This window comes from Ylistrum balloti, unplaced genomic scaffold (assembly GCF_031769215.1).
Source record: "Ylistrum balloti isolate Yb309-2 unplaced genomic scaffold, AGI_CSIRO_Ybal_v1 Utg370104, whole genome shotgun sequence".
NCBI lineage: Eukaryota > Metazoa > Mollusca > Bivalvia > Pectinida > Pectinidae > Ylistrum > Ylistrum balloti.
In genome coordinates this window covers 2,198,230-2,219,818 of record NW_026782129.1, presented here as the reverse complement: position 1 = coordinate 2,219,818, position 21,589 = coordinate 2,198,230, and the positions used below count along the sequence as shown (strand labels likewise).

At 34.8% G+C, this 21,589-nt stretch overlaps 1 protein-coding gene across 1 annotated transcript in view; it reads left to right on the top strand.

The window, feature by feature from the left end:
* The first annotated feature begins 6,617 nt into the window (after positions 1-6,617).
* Positions 6,618-21,589, top strand: part of LOC132550083 (melatonin receptor type 1B-like) — a 29,451-nt gene continuing 14,479 nt past the window's right edge. Inside the window, exon 1 of the mRNA XM_060214094.1 lies at positions 6,618-7,029. Coding sequence (XP_060070077.1) covers positions 6,850-7,029 — 180 coding nt within the window. The 5' untranslated portion in view covers positions 6,618-6,849. The remainder of the gene's footprint in view (positions 7,030-21,589) is intronic.

Below are 21,589 nucleotides of genomic sequence, written 5' to 3'. Positions count from 1 at the left end.
TTACAGTCAAACAATAAACCGGGGAGGATATGTTTCGCGGTACATTAACGTGGTCGCGAAATTATAATCCGTGACACGTGCGTCTAAGATGTCCTCCAGATTGCGAAATCATTATTCGTTAAAATATTATCCGATTGTTTGCAAAAACAAAACAAAAAAACAAAACAAAAATCGCGAAAATTTTGACTCGTACAGGTTAGCAGCTATATGGTATATCATTAGGACTACTCGCAAATTAATAAACACATATAAATATTTACTGTCAACATATTGATACTACGTAAAGAGCAAATTGATATAGGTTCAATGATTTTTTCTGAATCTTTTTATCAGTATATATTCTGATCAGTACATTGTATATTGAAACAATATGAAATAATATACAGATAAACTATTTTTAGTATCATTATACAAACTAAAAGAGAACGACATTAATTAATTAAATCTCAATAAAAGTTCAAAATCAATAAAACGTTGGTATAGCATGAAACAATGAGACCCTTCCAATTGTCAAATGAGCTTTATCAACGAAACCCACCATGTAAATCCAGAATGTTTGCTTTCGCTATGTTTAATTCGCATTAAAAGCTGAAATTAGCGATTGTTAAATTGAGTCGAAAGTTTCCTGGTGTACAATATCTAAAATTATATACCACAAGGAAATATTTTACCCAAGTGAGGCAATTTTTACATATTCACAGCCTTCATCACCATCCATTTCTAGAGTCGCTGTGTTGTAGGTCTATCTGTCAAACTACTGGCAAACAGCAAAACTGCATAAAACGTGTAGTTTATATTGAATTAATAAATGTCAAACAAGGTATAAATTGCATTATCTACTGCTCTTAATTAAAGTAAAGTATTATCACGTGGTTTAATAACGCAGAAAACCATGAATACGATTCACCTAAAAAAGGACATTTTTACGACGCCTACAGAAGCGAAAGGTGGCGCTATTTTCCACAGTGCTGGTGTTGTGTCTCTGAAACAGACAGTACCTTATGTCCGTTCTCACACCGGCACAATAGTGACAGATCATTTCGTGGGCTTAATCTCCGTGAATATAGGAAATCAGTTTTTAAAAGCTGCAATTATGAACTTTATACATTTAGTCACCAAGTACAGAAAGGTCAGGCGTGCGATAAGGTGACTGTGAAATATAAACAGCAGATGCTCAATACTGTCATTCGTATGCTACAATACACTTAAAAGTGTTGTTAGTCGCAATCTGTTGCCACACATGCAGATACAAATGCTCTGAATATGTATTTGTACTTTAAGGAATTAATTTTCACATATTTGTCAGGATACGATCTTGGAGCTCTGCTCTGTAATAAACATTTAAGATTTTAGATTAACTTTACAATTACATCAATCAGTCATAAATGCGTTTTTTTCGATTTTTGTTCATTTTTCTCATATAGACAGTATAATTATGTTTCTTATATAAATCCTCAGATAAAGAAATAAGATGCAACTAAGAAAAAACTCGTTATTTAATTTGCATGTAAATTCTTATCGTCCGATTTATTAGCACGTGTGTATATAGATTACCATTTTTTGAACGGACTATTTTTTGTCGCGTACTACAAATTTATGATGAGTGAGTAGTGTCCGCGAAAAGCATAGTCATCTTCGTCCTTTTATTTCTGTTCAATACAAGCCAATATTTGACTAGTTTGTCCATGAAAATGTAATAAAAAGAATATTTAACAATGTCCTCAGTAATAAAAATCATCAAGAAGATACCAAATGGAAACATAATCATAAACTCAAATTCCTTTAAAGTTTGGCAAAATATGAACAAACCAAAAAGATTTACTCGGAAACACCTGAAAAGCACAAGGAGACTAAGGTCTGACTGCGCAGTCGTGAAACATTAGACACGCTTGTGAAATATGTTTGTTATTACTGAAGATACTATTAAGTATAATTTATTTCAAAACTTTATACAATGTTACATTCATTATTATAGCCTATCATTTCAATTGTACCTGGTTGTTTGTATCTATTTAGGTATACTATAGGAATTATCTATTTATATCTATTTTCATCTAGTTTATGCAAGAAGTGTGTCTGCCATATGTTAAAATACTTAAGTAACTTGTAATGAAGTTATTTCGCACCAGCTATAGACAAGATTTTCTATATCTCTGTCACTAAGACTATTCCTGCTGTGAAAAGCCCCGAGAACCAGTACAACTGAATTCTAGTACATATGTATATACACAGTTTTAATATTTACCGTACATTCTATAAACGACCTCAGGTGGCACACCCTATTTCTGATTAGAGAGATTTACTGAAAAATATTTTGTAAACGAAACTTGACATGAGTGTAACCTTCTATCGAGTTTAGAAAGTTGTTTGTCTCATTAACATTTTTATAGGGGGTGGCGGTAGGCAGGAGGAGGAGGAGGAGGAGGAGGAGGTCGGGGAATTTCTAGTTGTTAATGTGTAAATGCTCCTTACATTAAAATATATTAATTCGCGTAAAGAAGATTTCAGATTTCAATAAAAAAATGTTTAAAATTTCAGATGTATGATTTGTAAAGCATTTGTTTGTTCATTGTAGACAAATGTTTTCATTACTGGGAGTTCACACGGTGCGTAATATGTTAGTACAAAAAAAAAGTAAAAAGATATTTTATTTAGTAGGGGATATGTATATGTAAACATAAAAGGCCAACAAGGCAAATAAACTTGATTATCGCTAACGTTTTCAAGCCGTGTATTGGCTATCTTCAGGCGATTACTTCAATGTCTTGGTAACAACATTTTGACGTAACACAATCAATAATATATAAGGGGAGATAATAACGTTATTATCTCCCCTTATATATTATTGATTGCGACACGGCTTGAAAATTTAGCGATAATCAAGTTTATTTGCCTTGTTTGCCTTGCATGTTTACATGTTTAAACGATACACAATGTTCTCATCTTATTGAACTATATATCATGGTATATCTAACTATTTCCTACACCGAAGAGGATGTGTTAGAAATGATACAAGGTGAACGATATATAGCTGTATTAATAATGCATGGTCAGTTCCTTAAAACAGAGCGACAAATGTGACTAGCCTTCGATTCTATCTATCTTCTGATTAGTAGTTCAGTCGTTGATAGTTTGTATGAAAATTGTGTTAACCTGACGTTAACGTTACGCTAGTTCAGATCAAATGACGAACACCTAGCAAATTGCTCCGCAAGGAAATGTAATTCCAAATTTATGGTATAAATTAGCAGTTTGTATGACCTTTCCTAAGTCATCTTATTCAGAACAGAATTCAAACTTCAACAGTTATTCATATCTTAAGTATGATAAAAGATAGTTACTTAATTAAGAAAGTAATTGCTGTGAAGTAAGGCACTTACTAAAATACAGCTGTATTCCATCACTACCATATGCGGCAAAATTTATATGGTAAGTATGTAATTATGGCTGCGCCAGTGGCAGGATATAATTTGGTATAAAGAGTTCCACCAAGATTGTGAAAACGACACATTAAGAAAGGACGCTTTTCAATTAAAATTTAGACTTACACTTAAAAGAGCCAGGAGGTACACTAGCCAACTAGTTCAATATATTTTTAAATATTTATACATCCTATTGTTTCAAAAGGACGTTAAATACAGAAATACATTCTGAACCGTGTCACTATTCCGTTGAATTAAAACGTAATATGCATTTTGCGGCAAACCTCGGGGACTATTAGTCCACCAGGAGTGTCTTTCACCAGCAATCTCGAAGATTGTACACAAGACAGACAACAAGGCATGGAAAATAACATTTCGGAATATTTTCTTCGGTTTGGTAATGTCCGTAGAATAGAAGTCCTTTTAACACAACTAGTAGAAGATTAGAGTGTGACGTTTCGATGGCTTCACGGTCACCTTCATCAGACAAATGACCAGTGTGGAACGTACTAGTACCGTAGTACGTAACATACGAGATGGTAAGGTATCGACTTACTTTTTCAGCTGTATTATAATCCTATGTACACTAAGGTCGAAAATAGTGTGACGAGATGGTAGGGAATCGACCAACTTTTTCGGCTGTTTTATAATCCTAAGTACACTAAGGTCGAAAATAGTGTGACGAGAGAGCAGGGACTCGACCAACTTTTTCGGCTGTGTTATAATCCTACGTACACTAAGGTCGAAAATAGTGTGACGAGATGGTAGGGAATCGACCAACTTTTTCGGCTGTGTTATAATCCTACGTACACTAAGGTCGAAAAAGTGTGACGAGATGGTTAACAGATTAAAAATATGCAAGATGTAAACGTCATTATTAAAGGCAGGGGAACTGTCAACGTCAAAATGGCTGTTCTACTTGACGAGTTACATTGTCAATGATGTACTGTTTATCTTAGTTAATCCAGGTTATTAGAGAGTTACAGGACAACAACATGCGTGGATATAAATAAACATTGAGATGACTCGTGATGGCATTTATGGTCGTTATATATGCCACATCTCTAAATGCTTATAAAATACAGCGAGTGGTATACTTTAGAATAGAACGTTTACTAAAGGGGGAATACATAGTATGACAGGATAGATAGAATAGACCGAAGGTTAGCATGTCGTATTCTGAAGCGTATAAAAATATAGCGATTTGATAATGGGTTTTCACAAAAAGCTGCAGGATATGACTTGATAAACCAAACTGCTATCAAGGTTACCAGTAAAGGTTAAAATGCAACAATCCGAACTCAATCTTACCGGGCACTAATTGCTATTTTATCATTTTAGCACGTTATTAAGGCGATTTAATAGATTGTGCGAGGACAACCGTTATCCATTCATTTGGTACAATTCTGTCAGGAATACACAACACAGTTAATGATAAGACCATTTTTATATTGTATCCCATAAGTCATCATAAAATGTCATTTCGTCCCCTTATCTCTGTCACGTGGTTACTGGAAGTGCGACAACTAATGGTCTCCACAGACAGGAAGTGATAAAAACCTCTACACTGTAACAGAGAATGTGTTAATGTAACATAGCGCGATAAGTAGTAACACGCACTTCTCCAATTCCGTTGACACATACGTGGCATTAATTAATAATTCAACAAAAAAACTCGTGGTGATTTCATTTTTTTTATGTTACAAATAAAATGAAACAAGCGAATTCGTTAATAAAATGAACACGAATCCCAAAATTAACACTTTATTTTTATAAGTATATCCAAAATTGCGCGGATGGCGCAGTGGTAACGCGTCAAGGCCAAGGTGTCCGTGATTCGATTCCCAGAACGGAAGTGAAAATGCATAGGTGATCGACCACGTTGGTTTTCTCTGGGAACTTCCGTTTCCTCCAGCAGTAAGACCTCCGTCCGGGTCAACAAGAGTGACTAGTATAAGTTGGAAAAACTTGTGTCGCAATTCAATTATCAAAAAACATGTATATACAATGTATATAAATTTCATATTTTCAAAAAAAATAAACACGTCTTTGACTTTTGTACAAGAAGTACTCTTTGATCAACAAAGTACAAACCAGATATAAGTCTGCAGAAGTACATGCCCATCGCAATACACTGAATACGTTTGCTTTCTAGTTCTCAGCCCGATTCCTCCATTTCAAGTATTGACGATTTCGCTTGTCCCATGGCATGACGAATCGGATGGCTGATTCTGGCATCGAAATAAACTTCTCTTCTTTGAAATATTTCTTCCTGACGTCTCCTTTGTCCCTGCCTTATTTTTGTCATCAGTTACTCACATGTTTAGTACATCCGTTATCTGTGACGTCATTACTAAAATGAATATAAATAGAACGGAAATGATAACTGATCATGACCGGACACTTCCGGTTTCAGTTAAACGAGTCGGAAGAGATATAATGCTAAATTTTCTGTGATATATAATTATCCTTATATATTCACATGACATTAGCAAGTTAGCTAGATGTAGTGGTTGTAATCAACGTTACTTCTTCAAATAAAAAATAACACATAGACAGTATTTATATTGTTGGTGGATCATGATATCAAGTTTCATTGATATAACGTTACACTTAGTTAAAAATATATATATACACAATATGAACACGTAATGTATCTAGGTATACAATTACTTATGTATTCAAATAACGTTGTATGCATTAAAATCAAGGTCACCTTGACTGTTAGTATGTAACATAGAAATTAAGTAGGTAAATATATACATATATGGAAAAGTCTATGTAATCTATGGAAATGACGAGGGGTAACATGTCCTTCTGTTTTACTGTATCGTAGTATACCAAAGCTATCCTACTACAGCGACACACGGCGCTGTGCTTAATTAGGAACATATTTCGGCTTAAATTACAAACTTCAAAATTGTTTGATTGTATCGTCCTTAGAATCAGTTGTAAGGTCCCTGGTGATTTAAATTAATAGCATCCAAGCATCCCTTATCCAAGCGCTAAGGGTATATGTAGTCGGCCATGTTTGTTTGAGTCACGGCCTTTCGCGGAATGCACATAGAAACAGGAAACTTGTCTAGTGTTAGGCTCAGGCCTGTCCGGTGCAGACGTTTGTTCCTGCCTCCCGTGTGCTTGGTTAGAGTGTGTATCATTCAACCTAGAGCACTCTTGATAAAATTATAACGAAATTCGGTCGTAATCGTTTTGAAGAAATGTGTTATTTGCATATTTAAATCTGCTTTAATTAGGAATTTTACCAACGGAACGACGTATCAAAACAAAGAGATAATTACAACGTGAAACATCTAAGTGTGTGTTACGTTAATGGAATGCTTATCACATTAAACGCTACAGGCCTGAGCTGGAATATAATTGAAATTCCAGAATCTGTGAACAAGATTATCCTCACATAACAGACAAAATGGATATTTTACCAATTTTCCGGAATGACTGGGAACGTGGACGAAAAATACACGGAGAGAATTATACTGGAGAGGATATTTTCTACTGGAAACCGTTGAAGGAAGAGCCGATAATAACTATAGTGTTTTTAGTGTTTATAGTTTTGTCTCTACTGGTGGGTTTCGTCGGAAATATACTGGTAAGTACAATAAGAGATTCTACTTCCTTCTGTGTGGCTGATATATAACAATAATATTAGATGATAATTTCCATTTGAATGAATGTTCAGGATCTATTTTGCCAGAATACGTGAAATTAATCAACCAATGTCTTCCTTTACATTTTCTCTGTTTTGACTTTATCACAGCTATGGATAACGTTATACACAAAAATGTTTTAACTTCGTGTGTACTTTCACCATCAAACCTTCACATCTTTGCTCACGAACGTGTCGATATTTGAGTAGAGATTGGTGAGTATTTCGTTCGAGGACCCAGATGTAAGGTTACTGTGATGTACATAATGCACAATAATTAGGTAAGCTTCTGTAAAATCATTTAATTAAGATCTTCCAAAACGTTACCGTCATACACATGTGAACTAAATTGGGCTGACATGTTTTGTTTTGTTTCTTGAATTTTTTTGGGGGGTGAGGGTGGGAGGGGGGTGGTTTTTGTTTTTGTTTTTTTTTCATATATACGAGGCTGAATTTATTGAAGAGCTTGTCAAAACAGGTCACAAAGATCGTGTTAAGTCGTTTAATTTCATCTTCATATATATTGATGACGTCTTTAAATACAGAAATTTATTGACCACGTACATGTATCCACTAGAAATGGAAATCGGAAGGACTCTTTTTACCTCAGCTTTCCAATATGCTGTATGATAAGCGTTATGAGTTCAATTTCCCTTTTTGAAATTTCTATTTCTGGGTAGCAACAATCCTGAAACTCCAACCTCATGTATTTGCATGTCGCATTTGATTCGATATTCAAAGACCTGTTCCCATTATCACGATTTCCGAACGTGAATTAGTCAACTGATGGACAAACTCGTAACACGGGATTCCAAAAGATGCAGGTTGATAAAAATTAGGAAGAAGATTTACGGTCGTCATAGTGATCTCATTTAGTACAATTATATTTCTTCTTGCGAATTGGACGTTAGTTTGCCTGTTTGTTTCATTGTTTTTTATATGTTGTGCTCATTTGAGAACGTAATTACTTATTTGACATGTGTCGTCGATGAAGAAGAAGACGCTTACTCTTCCTGAACACATGGTCTTATTCTCCTTGTACTTTACAGGATTCTCTGTTGAAGTCTTTCTTTTATTCATTTATTTTGCTCTGATTTTATTGAATTTTTGTTTGGGTTATGATTATTTTCATAAAAAATTATTTATTTTTAAACCTAGGAATACTTAAAACGTATTGGTGTGACTAGGTATAGATTTGGATGAATGAAAGTGGCCCAGATGACAGTGATAATTACGTGAATGATTCTGTTTCCGAAATATCTCTAATGACAAAGGTCTTCTTATATATATCGGAGTCACGTTATGAATCTGCGACTGTAAAACACATCAAATTAAGACACGCACTCGTTGACCTATGACACATCAATCGTAAGTTGTTAGTGACTAGTCAGCAACTACAGCTAAGTACTCCTCCACAGCATTGAACACACTAGGATGTCCGTGATGGCAAAGTAGTTTTCAGAAATCTTACGTTTACACTGAAATAATCTTGAGATAGCAGACATTTCGAACAATGGTTCTTTTTTTCTTTTTTTTTTAACCACAATCATCAAAATCAATCATTTAAAGTCATTGAGCAAGACATTTTCCTAAAAATTGTTTTATCAAAGTTATCGGATTGTTGTGGTTTTAATCACTCACGTGATACGATATTCAAGGTATTGTTGCCAGTATCATGAATATAGTGCAGGAAGTCGTCAACTGACGGACTAACTCGTTACACAGGGTTTCAAACGATACAGGTTCGTGAAAAATTATAGTAATTTTTTACGGTCGGCATAGTGATCTCATTGAGAGATATTCTATGTGAAGCTGGACGTGTTTGTGATTGTCATTTTGCCTGCTGGTCCCGTTGTTGCATACACTGTTCTCATTTGAGAACATGACATTGCTAATTTATTTTGACTAAAATTTCCATGTCTGAGGTCGTCAATGAAGTAGAAGCCGCTTAGTCTTTCGGAACACCTTATTCTCCTTGTAATCTTTCATGAGACTCTGTTTAGATCTTTGTTTTGTTGATAGTTTGCCCTGGTTTTGCTAAATTTGAGTTTGGATTCTGTTGACATGCTGGTATTTTTGTTGTTCATAGTAAAAATTATTGATTCTTAAACCTAGGAATACCTCTGTATTAAAATGACTCGGTAGGAAGAGGCACTGATTTGGGTGGATAAAAGAGGTCGAGATGACAGTGTTAATTGTGTGCATGATTTTTAATACTGTTTTCAAACCGACCCTTTTCTTTGCATATTAATGGTGTTCAAGATAATTTGAACAACTTTTTTCTCGAGATATGATAAACCGAATCTGGAGTTACAATAAACCATATGTGATACATGCAATAATAAAACAATTAGATACAGCGATTTGATATGAAATCTCACTTGCTGAATCACCTACAATTACATCCTTCTAGAGTTGCCCTTGGCACCTTCTCATTCGTAGTGCTAACGAAGTCCGGTAGGTGTGTCCGCATTGACGTTATTTTCTAGTGTTTGTACGGAAGTGTCGGAAGTATATGCTAAGTAGCATTATTTATCTTTCGGCTACTGGGATAATAGAAAACATCAGCTTTGTTATATATTACACTCACATAACTGACATTCTTAATTTAATATACAACATACCAAAGGTACCACAATATCGATATAGATTTAGTGTTCTAGCACCCCTGAAACAAAAAATAACATTAATAAACAAAAACAAGGCATAACTGGTATTGTCATATTCACTGCGTTGCTTATTTGGGGGTTTATATACAGGCAGTAGCCAGAATCACATGAAATCCGTATCCACGAATGATTCGGCCACTGACGGTCAGTTTTATAGTGCCGTCACATTGAAATATCACAGCACTGGATTTTTTTTTTTTTTTTTTACATTTATTTTGACAGCGTTGTATGTAATCAGTACCACAATTGGCCATAAGGTCTAAGTTTAGATATGTTTTTAAAATTACTTGCCACTTCGAAGTTGATTGAAAAGGTCTTCTAACCCACCCCAGCTTCAGAGAATCTATAAAGACTCTAACATTAACCATTTTTAAACCACCATCAATGTAATCCTGGGTAACAACATCTCTTCTTACTTTATCTGTTTTACTGTTCCAAAGAAATTCATATAGCAATGAGTTTAATTTAGAGAGAAACTTGTCATCGGGGTTTGGCAGTGAGATAAATAGATGGTTAAATTGTGAAACTAAAAGTGATTTAATTACATTTATTTTACCAATTGGGGTTAATAATCGTCTTTTCCAGGAATTAATTAGTGATTTAAGTTTTATAAGTTTTTTGTCAATGTTAAGTTTAGGTATCCGATGTAAGTTAGCATGAAATTCAATTCCAAGAAGAGTGAAGTGATCCCTACCCCATTGTAAATTAAGTTCAGGAAGGATTTGGTTTGTGCCGAATTTTTTGCTGCCAACCCACACCACTTGAGTTTTCGAGATATTAATTTTCAATCCTGATATATTTGCATAAAAGTTAAGCTCTGTAATTGATTCCCTCAGTGACCTTTCTGACCCAACAAGTGCCAGTGAAGTGTCATCTGCATACTGTGACAGAAGTATAGGACAACCATCAACATCAATACCCTTAATTTTCTCATTATTTCTTAGTTTAATTGCCAATATTTCGGCACACAAAATAAAGATATAAGGGGCGATTGGGTCCCCTTGTCGACACCCCTTTTTATTTAAAAATAAAAGAAGACAGATTCCTTTTTACCCTGATTAATTGTAGCACTAGCTTTGTTATGTAATGTTTTGACCCAAGAGATTAAACCATTTACAAAACCAAAAAAATTGAAACCTTTTCAATAAATTTCCATGACAAAGAATCGAATGCTTTTTTCAAAATCAATCATTAAAAACATACCTGGGATATCATATAAACAAGTCTGGTGTTTTCCCCTATATAACGTCCTGCTAAGAAGCCTGTTTGATCATTGTCAATTATTTCGTTTAAAACATTTTTTATTCTGTGTGCAACGGTGCCAGAAGCAATTTTATATACAACGTTAAGTAATGAAATGGGTCTACATTTTTTTATAAAATGTCTGGGTTTGTCTCCCTTTTGTATACATGAAATAATGCCACGCCTTTGAGAAATAGATAGACAACCATTTTTATATCCTAGATTAATACACCTGAGAACGAAGCATGGGATATGTTAGATTTATACCCGTCCCGATCATGTCATATTGACGACGTGTGAACTAGCACGTGTTCGTTACATTCAATACATACAGGGAGCACGACGAACACTTCAATGATTTCAGTATGTCACGAGGGACAGAACACATATTCTACCTCACCGGACAGAAATATTCTCATTCCAGGAAAGATCCTATTAACCTTCTTCGCCTGGGCGAACACTTAGCGCAAGGGCTAAAAAGGATACAACAAAGGTGGCATACAAATAGAGCATCTTTTTGAACCTTTACATCTACTGTTATAAACTTTACAGCAGAAATAATTGTATAGCACATCATTTATAATTCATCTATTTTTATTTTTTTTCCCTATTGTTTTGCTTAGTTCCTTCACAACAATGCAAATATCGAACAAAAACCATCATTGTTCCCATCCAACATATATCCTTAACGTCCACCAACGTAACAGTGATAAAGTATAACAATCTTTTCTCAGTATCGTAGGATATTTCATCACTTCCCGTTAGATGCCACAAACAATTCCACAGAGCAGAATAGCACAACAGTCGTCAAAACAACAAATACTTTGATAAAAAGAAACAGCAAGTTTTTAGTGACGATGAAATACATAATTAAACAAATGTCTTTATGAACATGGTTTGGTCTCGGTTTTTATAAAATATCATAAACAAATGTTTATTGTGTTGTTTCTTTCGAGTGGGTGGCGCATGCATTGGTTTAAATAAAATATCAAAGACAAACATTTATTTGCGTTTGTGTCTTTCGAGTGGATACCGGATTTTGTAACCTACAGAGATGGCACAAGCCCAAGGAAACTTGTTAGGGCAAGATAGTTATAACTGGTTGTTATCAGGAAACTATCGGGGCGACAAATTGATAACATTACATTACCGAAACTTTAAAGAGTACAAATTACCTATAAAGTGTTTCATTTATCCCGTATGATCCTAATACCCTTCATAATATCCTAATGTTAATGAGAGGTTGAGACATTTGGGAAAACCAATTCTCACTTCCAATTATATAGAAATTGAAAACCAACGAAATTGACAAATGATGCAAAATGACCTTTAAACGCGTGAAATCCGTGTGTGCCGAGGTTACATTTTTGTTGTAGTGTATATTACGATATCATTTACATCTTTTGACACTGAAATCGCTCGTTTATAAGATTTAAAATGTGTGGTTATTCTCTCCCAACAATAACAGATGATATCATTGACAATAATAGATAAAAGTATCTTTCATTATATTCATTTTTATATAAAACACTCTGATATCCAGAGTACAACTTGTATTCCAATCCCACGAGTACAACTTGTATTCCAATCCCATGAGTACAACTTGTATTACAATCCCACGAGTACAACTTGTATTACAATACCACGAGTACAACTTGTATTCCAATCCCACGAGTACAACTTGTATTACAATCCCACGAGTACAACTTGTATTACAATCCCACGAGTACAACTTGTATTACAATACCACGAGTTTGTATTACAATACCACGAGTACAACTTGTATTCCAATCCCACGAGTACAACTTGTATTCCAATCCCACCAGTACAACTTGTATTACAATCCCACGAGTACAACTTGTATTACAATACCACGGGTACAACTTGTATTCCAATCCCACGAGTACAACTTGTATTACAATACCACGAGTACAACTTGTATTCCAATCCCACGAGTACAACTTGTATTCCAATCCCACGAGTACAACTTGTATTACAATACCACGAGTACAACTTGTATTCCAATCCCACGAGTACAACTTGTATTCCAATCCCACGAGTACAACTTGTATTACAATACCACGAGTACAACTTGTATTCCAATCCCACGAGTACAACTTATATTTCAATCCCACGAGTACAACTTATATTCCAATCCGTTGCGTGCATTTTGTATTCCAATCCTACGAGTACAAATACTTTAATATAAGTGTCACGATGACAAAATACACGCTGATACAGTAAACCTCTTTATCACGTGTGTTGTTATGTAAAGGATTTTGTCAATGGATGGGAAAACGCTTTATCTGTTGGATAGTTTCAGGTTACTACATGCTATGAACATAGGCTTAAATCTAGCGCTCTCTACACTACTTCTGGCAAGTATTTCAGCAATCAGATCTACTTTGTGCAGTTTATTTATCAGGCGAAAGATAGTGCCTTCAAAATTTATCAGTTTTGATATCATGGAGTGTTTTCTTGCATTCCAATGATAGAAATTGAAGTGTGTATGTTGTTTTACTGAAAACTTGTTTTCAAAGTTTTGGATCGTAATTTAAAAGGAATTACCACAATAATTTTTTTTTAATACTTTCATTTTTTTTATTTTTCTCTATCGCCTCCTAGGTTTCAAAATTTAGGCCCTTAGTATCACTGACGAGTCCTAGAAGGACAAAACCACTGTATGATGTAGCATCACTGACAAAAACAGCCGCTGTATCACTGATGCAAAACCGCATCACAAAACCGCCGTGACGAGTCCTAGAAGGACAAAACCGCCGTATGATGTAGCATCACTGACGAGTCCTAGAAGGACAAAACCGCCGTATGATGTAGCATCATTGACGAGTCCTAAAAGGACAAAACCGCCGTATGATGCAGCATCACTGACGAGTCCTAGAAGGACAAAACCGCCGTATGATGTAGCATCACTGACGAGTCCTAGAAGGACAAAATCGCCATATGATGCAGCATCACTAACGAGTCCTAGAAGGACAAAACCGCCGTATGATGCAGCATCACTGACGAGTCCTAGAAGGAGAAAACCGCTGTATGATGCAGCTTACCTCATTGTTCGGTTATACTGTAGTATACATTAGTATTGAAAGGTGCTTACATGCAAAAAAGAAAAAAAACACTATCATAAAAGACTGAATACAAATATTGCATCATGTTTTTTTAAATTCTGGATACAATCGATTTTATTTGCATTAGTTTTATTCCATAAAGAATTGTTTTCTTTGAAATGAAATTCAATGGTTCCTCTGTATCTGTGGTGTTATCAATACTTTCGTCTCATACTTCGCGTGCGTGCACATCATGTGTATTTATAGAGTTAAACATTAATTAACTTGAGAACAGATATTTACTCAGCATAGATGTGACCTGACCGGACACTAGAGTGACCATAAAAGAGGGATACATCTAACGGTCACTCAATTATCTGGCCTTCCCGCGTGATACCTTACCGCCTTGTTTCCGGTTTTAGTTTCAGTACGTTTAACATCTCGTGTGTACTTAGTATCTATAAGTCTTTCTAAAGATAGAAATAATGACAGTATAAATTGCAGTACATGAGGTTAACATTTTTACTCATTCTGACACATGGAAATTTTCTTGATTCAGTTAAATATCAAGACGGATGCGTTAACCGTGTGTACGTCCGCTTGTATCATATCTCAATGAATTACAAAACACGTCTGTGTTTTTCGGGGAATTTAGAATTAAGGACTGGTAATGAACGGATGACTTACAAGGAGACATTTGAGAGTATACAAGGACCATAAGATGAAGGAAAGATGAAACCACTTAACATATCAACATCACCTTTCAGGCTCTGTCGGTATATTTGATATGGAAAAGAAAACATTTTAGTATTTCATTATTTTGGTGAGTTCCTTGAGAGAAAATTGAGGAAGGTTGATCACTAGAAGGGAGGTCGCTTAATTCTATACGAAGGCTATTACTCAAACATCAGACGAAGTGTCTGTTACAAGATAGGGAAAACACTCGCTTCATGCACCACGTAGAAGATGATATCACCGCACGAGCGAGGGAAACATTTTATGGGGTAAACAAAAAAGACTGAAATGATAGCCCACCATGTAGCATATCGTATTTGATTAAAGAAAGGAGGTGAATAAAGAAAAGACCAGATTCCGGCCTCTCTTGTTTTTCTTGTTATTTTTTCTATAACACATGGTGCACTGCTTATACTGAAAGCTGTACAAGTGGCATGTAAATAATTTCCTATAAACAACATCACATGACGTCTGGAACGAGTAAGGGTGGATGTGAAGTAAGCTGATTATTTCATGGTATACCTCATTAACATGCCCATGTGTTAGGGTTAAGGTTGTATGCTATCTTATTAATCGTAAATAGCATCTAATGTAAAGTCTTGTGTCATATGTTATTTGTGTATGTATATATATGTGTGTGTGTATGTTATCGTAACCTTACTTATAATGTGATTGTGTTATAACTAAGATTACGTGCTACTATATGCGATAGAATTAAGATTATATGCTATCTTACTTACTATTTATGGCACTGTTAGAGTTAGGGTTGTATGTTACTTACTACAGTATTTGACTGTTAGAGTTAGGGCTGTATTAGGGTTGTATGCTATCTTACCTACACTATTTGACTGTTAGAGTTAGGGTTGTATGTTACCTACACTATTTGACTGTTAGAGTTAGGGTTGTATGCTATCTTACCAACACTATTTGACTGTTAGAGTTAGGGTTGTATGTTACCTACACTATTTGACTGTTAGAGTTAGGGCTGTAGAGTTAGGGCTGTACCACCTACACTATTTGACTGTTAGAGTTAGGGTTGTATGTTACCTACACTATTTGACTGTTAGAGTTAGGGCTGTATGCTATCTTACCAACACTATTTGACTGTTAGAGTTAGGGTTGTATGCTATCTTACCAACACTATTTGACTGTTAGAGTAAGGGTTGTATGCTATCTTACCAACACTATTTGACTGTTAGAGTTAGGGTTGTATGTTACCTACACTATTTGACTGTTAGAGTTAGGGCTGTATGCTATCTTACCAACACTATTTGACTGTTAGAGTTAGGGCTGTATGCTATCTTACCTACACTATTTGACTGTTAGAGTTAGGGTTGTATGTTACCTACACTATTTGACTGTTAGAGTTAGGGTTGTATGCTATCTTACCTACACTATTTGACTGTTAGAGTTAAGGTTGTATGTTACCTACAGTATTTGACTGTTAGAGTTAGGGCTGTATGCTATCTTACCTACACTATTTGACTGTTAGAGTTAGGGTTGTATGTTACCTACAGTATTTGACTGTTAGAGTTAGGGCTGTATGCTATCTTACCTACACTATTTGACTGTTAGAGTTAGGGTTGTATGTTACCTACAGTATTTGACTGTTAGAGTTAGGGCTGTATGCTATCTTACCTACACTATTTGACTGTTAGAGTTAGGGTTGTATGTTACCTACACTATTTGACTGTTAGAGTTAGGGTTGTATGCTATTTTACCTACACTATTTGACTGTTAGAGTTAGGGTTGTATGTTACCTACACTATTTGACTGTTAGAGTTAGGGCTGTATGCTATCTTACCTACACTATTTGACTGTGAGAGTTAGGGCTGTATGCTATCTTACCTACACTATTTGACTGTTAGAGTTAGGGTTGTATGTTACCTACACTATTTGACTGTTAGAGTTAGGGCTGTATGCTATCTTACCTACACTATTTGACTGTGAGAGTTAGGGCTCTATGCTATCTTACCTACACTATTTGACTGTTAGAGTTAGGGTTGTATGTTACCTACACTATTTGACTGTTAGAGTTAGGGTTGTATGCTATCTTACCAACACTATTTGACTGTTAGAGTTAGGGTTGTATGCTACCTTACAAATCATTAACGTTATTCGTGTTGAAATTAAGTTGTTTGTTACGATAACTGTTGTTTACATCAAAACCTAGTTTACATGATATTTGTTTACATATCATATGTTCGTTTTGTGAATCAATCATAATTCATTATTTACAATCGTACGGAAATGGCTGTATCTGAACTAAACAGGAATATGTGTATTTCAAGATTAAATAAATTCGTTATAATTGAGAACATACAAAAGATACCGGACTTTCCCATTGATTCATAACACAATAAGCTTACATAACCACCATGGATACTACACGATCGCTCCAACGCTGAATACAGAACGTTTGTCTATATATTGTGTCGCCGTTACTCACATTCATGTAAAGAATTATGTCAGGTCTGACAGGTTTCTTGTGCACGTAATTTCATCAGAATAATATCTTAGTGTGTAGTAATGTTTATTTTCTTCACGACGTGCACATACATCACTGCGCCAAATATCAAACGATTGTTAGCCTTCATCACGAATCCTTTTGTTGTCTTTCCATTCGTGTATATATCACGTTATTATAACATCTGTGTTGCAGTCTTGTGTACTGATAACTGTCTTGTAGGCCATTATCCAAGTGTTACATGCTCTCGTCATTTCCATTTCTAAGATGTATGCGTTAATTCCTGGATGGTTAGTAGCTTTTGAGTTAATATGATTCATTCATTTTATTTTTCCGTGAGCCATCCAACTCATAGGTTAAATAACAAACACACAATTACATAATGTGGTACAAATATGAAAGAATGTTATACAAATTAGGTTAAATGGAGAGTAAGCTTGCAATGATACTGTAGTGTACAATTAGTTCTATCAATCACTAAATTCTATGCGTTTCCTTGAGGCACAATATAAATATTTCCCTAAATTACATAATTCTTCTACATTATTGGTGCCCAGTAATATCGTTAAATTAAAAACATTTGGATTTCTGTGATAGAATTGTTTGATATATTTACGTCTCAGACTTTGGTAAAAAGGACATTTTAGGATAAAATGAAATTCGTCCTCTATATCACCAGAGGTACAACAAGTACATTATCTATTTTGACGACAAACATTCCGTCTACCGACTTCAATATTTAAATTATGTGACGACAATCTGAAACAAATAATAAGACGTTTGTACTTTGTTTCTATAGATTTACATAAATAAAATTGGAAACAAAATTATCAAAAAGGATGCTGCAGTACATTTCCATATCACCTGTCCTAACACCGAGACTGTCGTGTTTTTTCATCGATTTGTCACTAGTTTGCCTCCGTCGCACCATTTTCAATATGGGATATGTTTCTATTGCATGAAGGCTCTTTGTCTGAGGACGTGATTTTTAAGTCAAAGTAATATTTTGATGTATACTTCAATATGACTAAAAGCTGACTTAATTCAACAACAGTGCAATAGGACTCCTTGCTATTATGTGCATTATTTTTTTTATTAATATTCATTTTTATATAAATTCTACAGGAAAGTTCGCCTAGGTTGAGATTTTCCTTTACAAAGCCGAAATGAATTTAAATTTTGAATTTCAGTCTAAAGGGTTTAGATGTTTCCATCTTTTTAAGTATAGTCTATGAACAACCAAACTATATCGTAAGATTAAACAAATCTTGGTAAATTTCCATCTTGATAAAAAAAGGTATCGCTTTCCTCATCCTTTAAAAAACTTGAGTCCACACCCAACTCGAAATACTCACATGACATCATGCGATCTTTCCGGTCACCTGAAATGAGGTCAATGATCCGAAAATAGACTTGATTCTAAACGTCATTAGATGTTTTTCTTAAGGGAGGGTTATATAGGATAGGATATGTTTTCCAGTTCCTGGTAACTAATATCCCGCAGTTAGGGTCTTGGTGCTATCGTTTGCATGCCAAAGTTAAGAGGTATGTCAAGTAGCCTGTGTATGTAGAGTGAACGGGCACCTGTTCGTTATCTCACAGCCGAATTGTGCCATAAGGTGTTTTGAGATGAGTTTTGGAGATCACTGATGATGATGTGTTTAAAATTCTGAAGCAGGCGTATAACGTCTCGACTTTGGTGCCGTAATTATACTGGTCAATGGTCTGTTAGAATGTTCGCCGGGTACTTACCACACTCAAAGAACACACTCTGGTAACCCATGTCCTGACTTTATTACATAGGTCAGAAGTAATTAAAACCATGAAAGTCTTCCACAAAACGAATCTATTTCCAGGAGTGATTGTGAACGTATTTGACATTTTTTTAATGATTTCGTGTTCATTGGATGTTACAATAAGATATACAGGTGTTAGTAATAGTGATTGGCCGTTGGTTAAAACTACATTCATATCCTTTATAGTACTGATAAGTGCTGCTTTAACTATCAGAAACTTAAGACGTTAGTAAAAAATGTTTAACAGACAAGATGGTCACATTGACGACTAGAGTATCTAACTTTCCGACTGATATATGATGTCCTAACACGTACGTTCTTGGCAGTAAATGATAACAACACTTGATCGTTATTGGCAACATGTTCTAAAATGATGTCAAGCTCGACTGCTACAACTGAACCTTGGATTTATAAATAGAACGAGTATCACTCTACAGTCAGTCGCCTTTAGAGAAATCAGTAGCATTTTTGATGGGTGTTGATAGCCGTCAACGATTAACAGCTCATACGCTAATTAGAGTCTTTCGTCTATGAGTTTATTATCTTGTTAACTTAGTTCCGTATCAGTAAGTATTTGGCTTCATTAATAGGGTAAATACCTGTGTCATTGAACGCCATTTATAACTAATTTCAGATACTTTTACAGATTGTTCTGTTACGTTTACATTTTCAGTATCACTGAATAGACACACAAGGTAAAACTGCTGAATAATGTTGCTTAATTCACTTTTTTTGGAAATACTGTCTCATGTTCAAGTATTGTATCAATAGATACTATTATCTTGTTATGCTGTCAGCTATTTAAGGCGTAATACATGATGCCACACAGTAAGAACAAGACAGCAAAGCATTACACATATTACAGTTCTCTTCCAAATGGTTCATCATCTCACCTCAATATTTCAGTTACAAAGTTCTGTGGTAAACATCTGAAAATCATTACAGACAACAAACAAGACACCGATCATTAAATAAGACACAAAATCGCTGAAACAATAAAATAACATATAACTAACGTATCTGTCAACAGTTTTATTATTGTTGTACGTTTTCAATTTTTTTCTAGAGTTATAGTTCCTTACTGTCAATATACACGTACACATGTGTTAAACATATTCCATATTCACTTATGTTTTAAGTTTGCCATGCATTAAACATAATTGTTTTCATCATAATATTTCACCTCACTTTGAGATTTTGATTTGAATCTATCTAACAGGTTATAGAAAACTGATATAATACCACCAGAAAGTAGAAAATGGACGTTTTATGTTTGTAAAGTAGCAGTGAGGATTTGTTCATTGTCCCTAATTTGTTTGTTATTTTCTTATTCATATCAATGTAGCTAAAAATTGCGAATATCTCTTCTACGTTGACAAATCGATAACGCCATGCTAATGCTGTGTTTTAACTTCAAAATAACCTCCCAAAATGATGACGAACACGCTAAATAGGATTTATATAAAACATGAAATTTTACTTAGGAATATGACCATTTAAATGGAATTGGTATCAATTTTCCTAATGAAAGTTATTACTGTGAGTTAATGTGGATTATTAATGCTTAACATGGGGAATCCCACAGATCGATCAAATGACTTTCATGGCCCTTTGCCATTCATCATTCGGGCCAGCTTCACTAGTTTTAGTGAGTTTGGCGGTTATAAGATATTTGCCACGTGATTCTGTAAAATTATGACCATATTTTTACAAACAATATGCAAAAACGTAGAAGTTTGTGATTCTAAACTAGAGGTATAGAAAGACATACATACACATCAACACAGAAAACTTGTAACTGGCAGCGGTTAGTTGGAGTCACATTTCGAACTCTACATTCTTAATGATCTGATATTAATTTTAAAAAAGCAATAATTTCGTTTACAGTTCTCAGAGCATTTTCCTTAACACAATATCTAGGACAATGAAAATTCTGTAGCTGCAATAAAATGTTCCTAAACACTCAATGAAAACCAATATAGTAAACACGAAAATAGTTTTCATGGTAGGAACTTCCATTAAAAATATCAGAGACGAAATGGTAGCCTATGGTGTAAGTGGAAGATATGGTCATTGTTTGCTACCCTCTGTTTGGTTTAACAAACCATCGTCAAAACATGCCAAATTTTAACATCTGTACCAGTTGGTGTAGTCTCAAATGGATGGCAAGGTCACACTACCTTAACAACACAGCAGTCTAGTAGCTTACTTAAAGTGTAGACATAAAACGACTATTAACATACTTTACAATACTACTAACCGTTTACTGAAATGCCTCTCTCTCTTCAGCAGACCTAGAACTTCTATCTCTGACGTCATAACCTCTCCTACACAAACAGTCTACAACAGGATACACAATCTCACTCATTATTCAAACACAAATACATTCTGTTACATCGTTTTGTTGGGCGATGAGGGGATTTGGGTAGAATGGTTATATGTACTTTTCAAATTCTGTTAAAAACTATTGTATTGTTTTAACGTGTAAAAAACTGACAATTATGCGTACGCTTAACGCTGTACTCATTA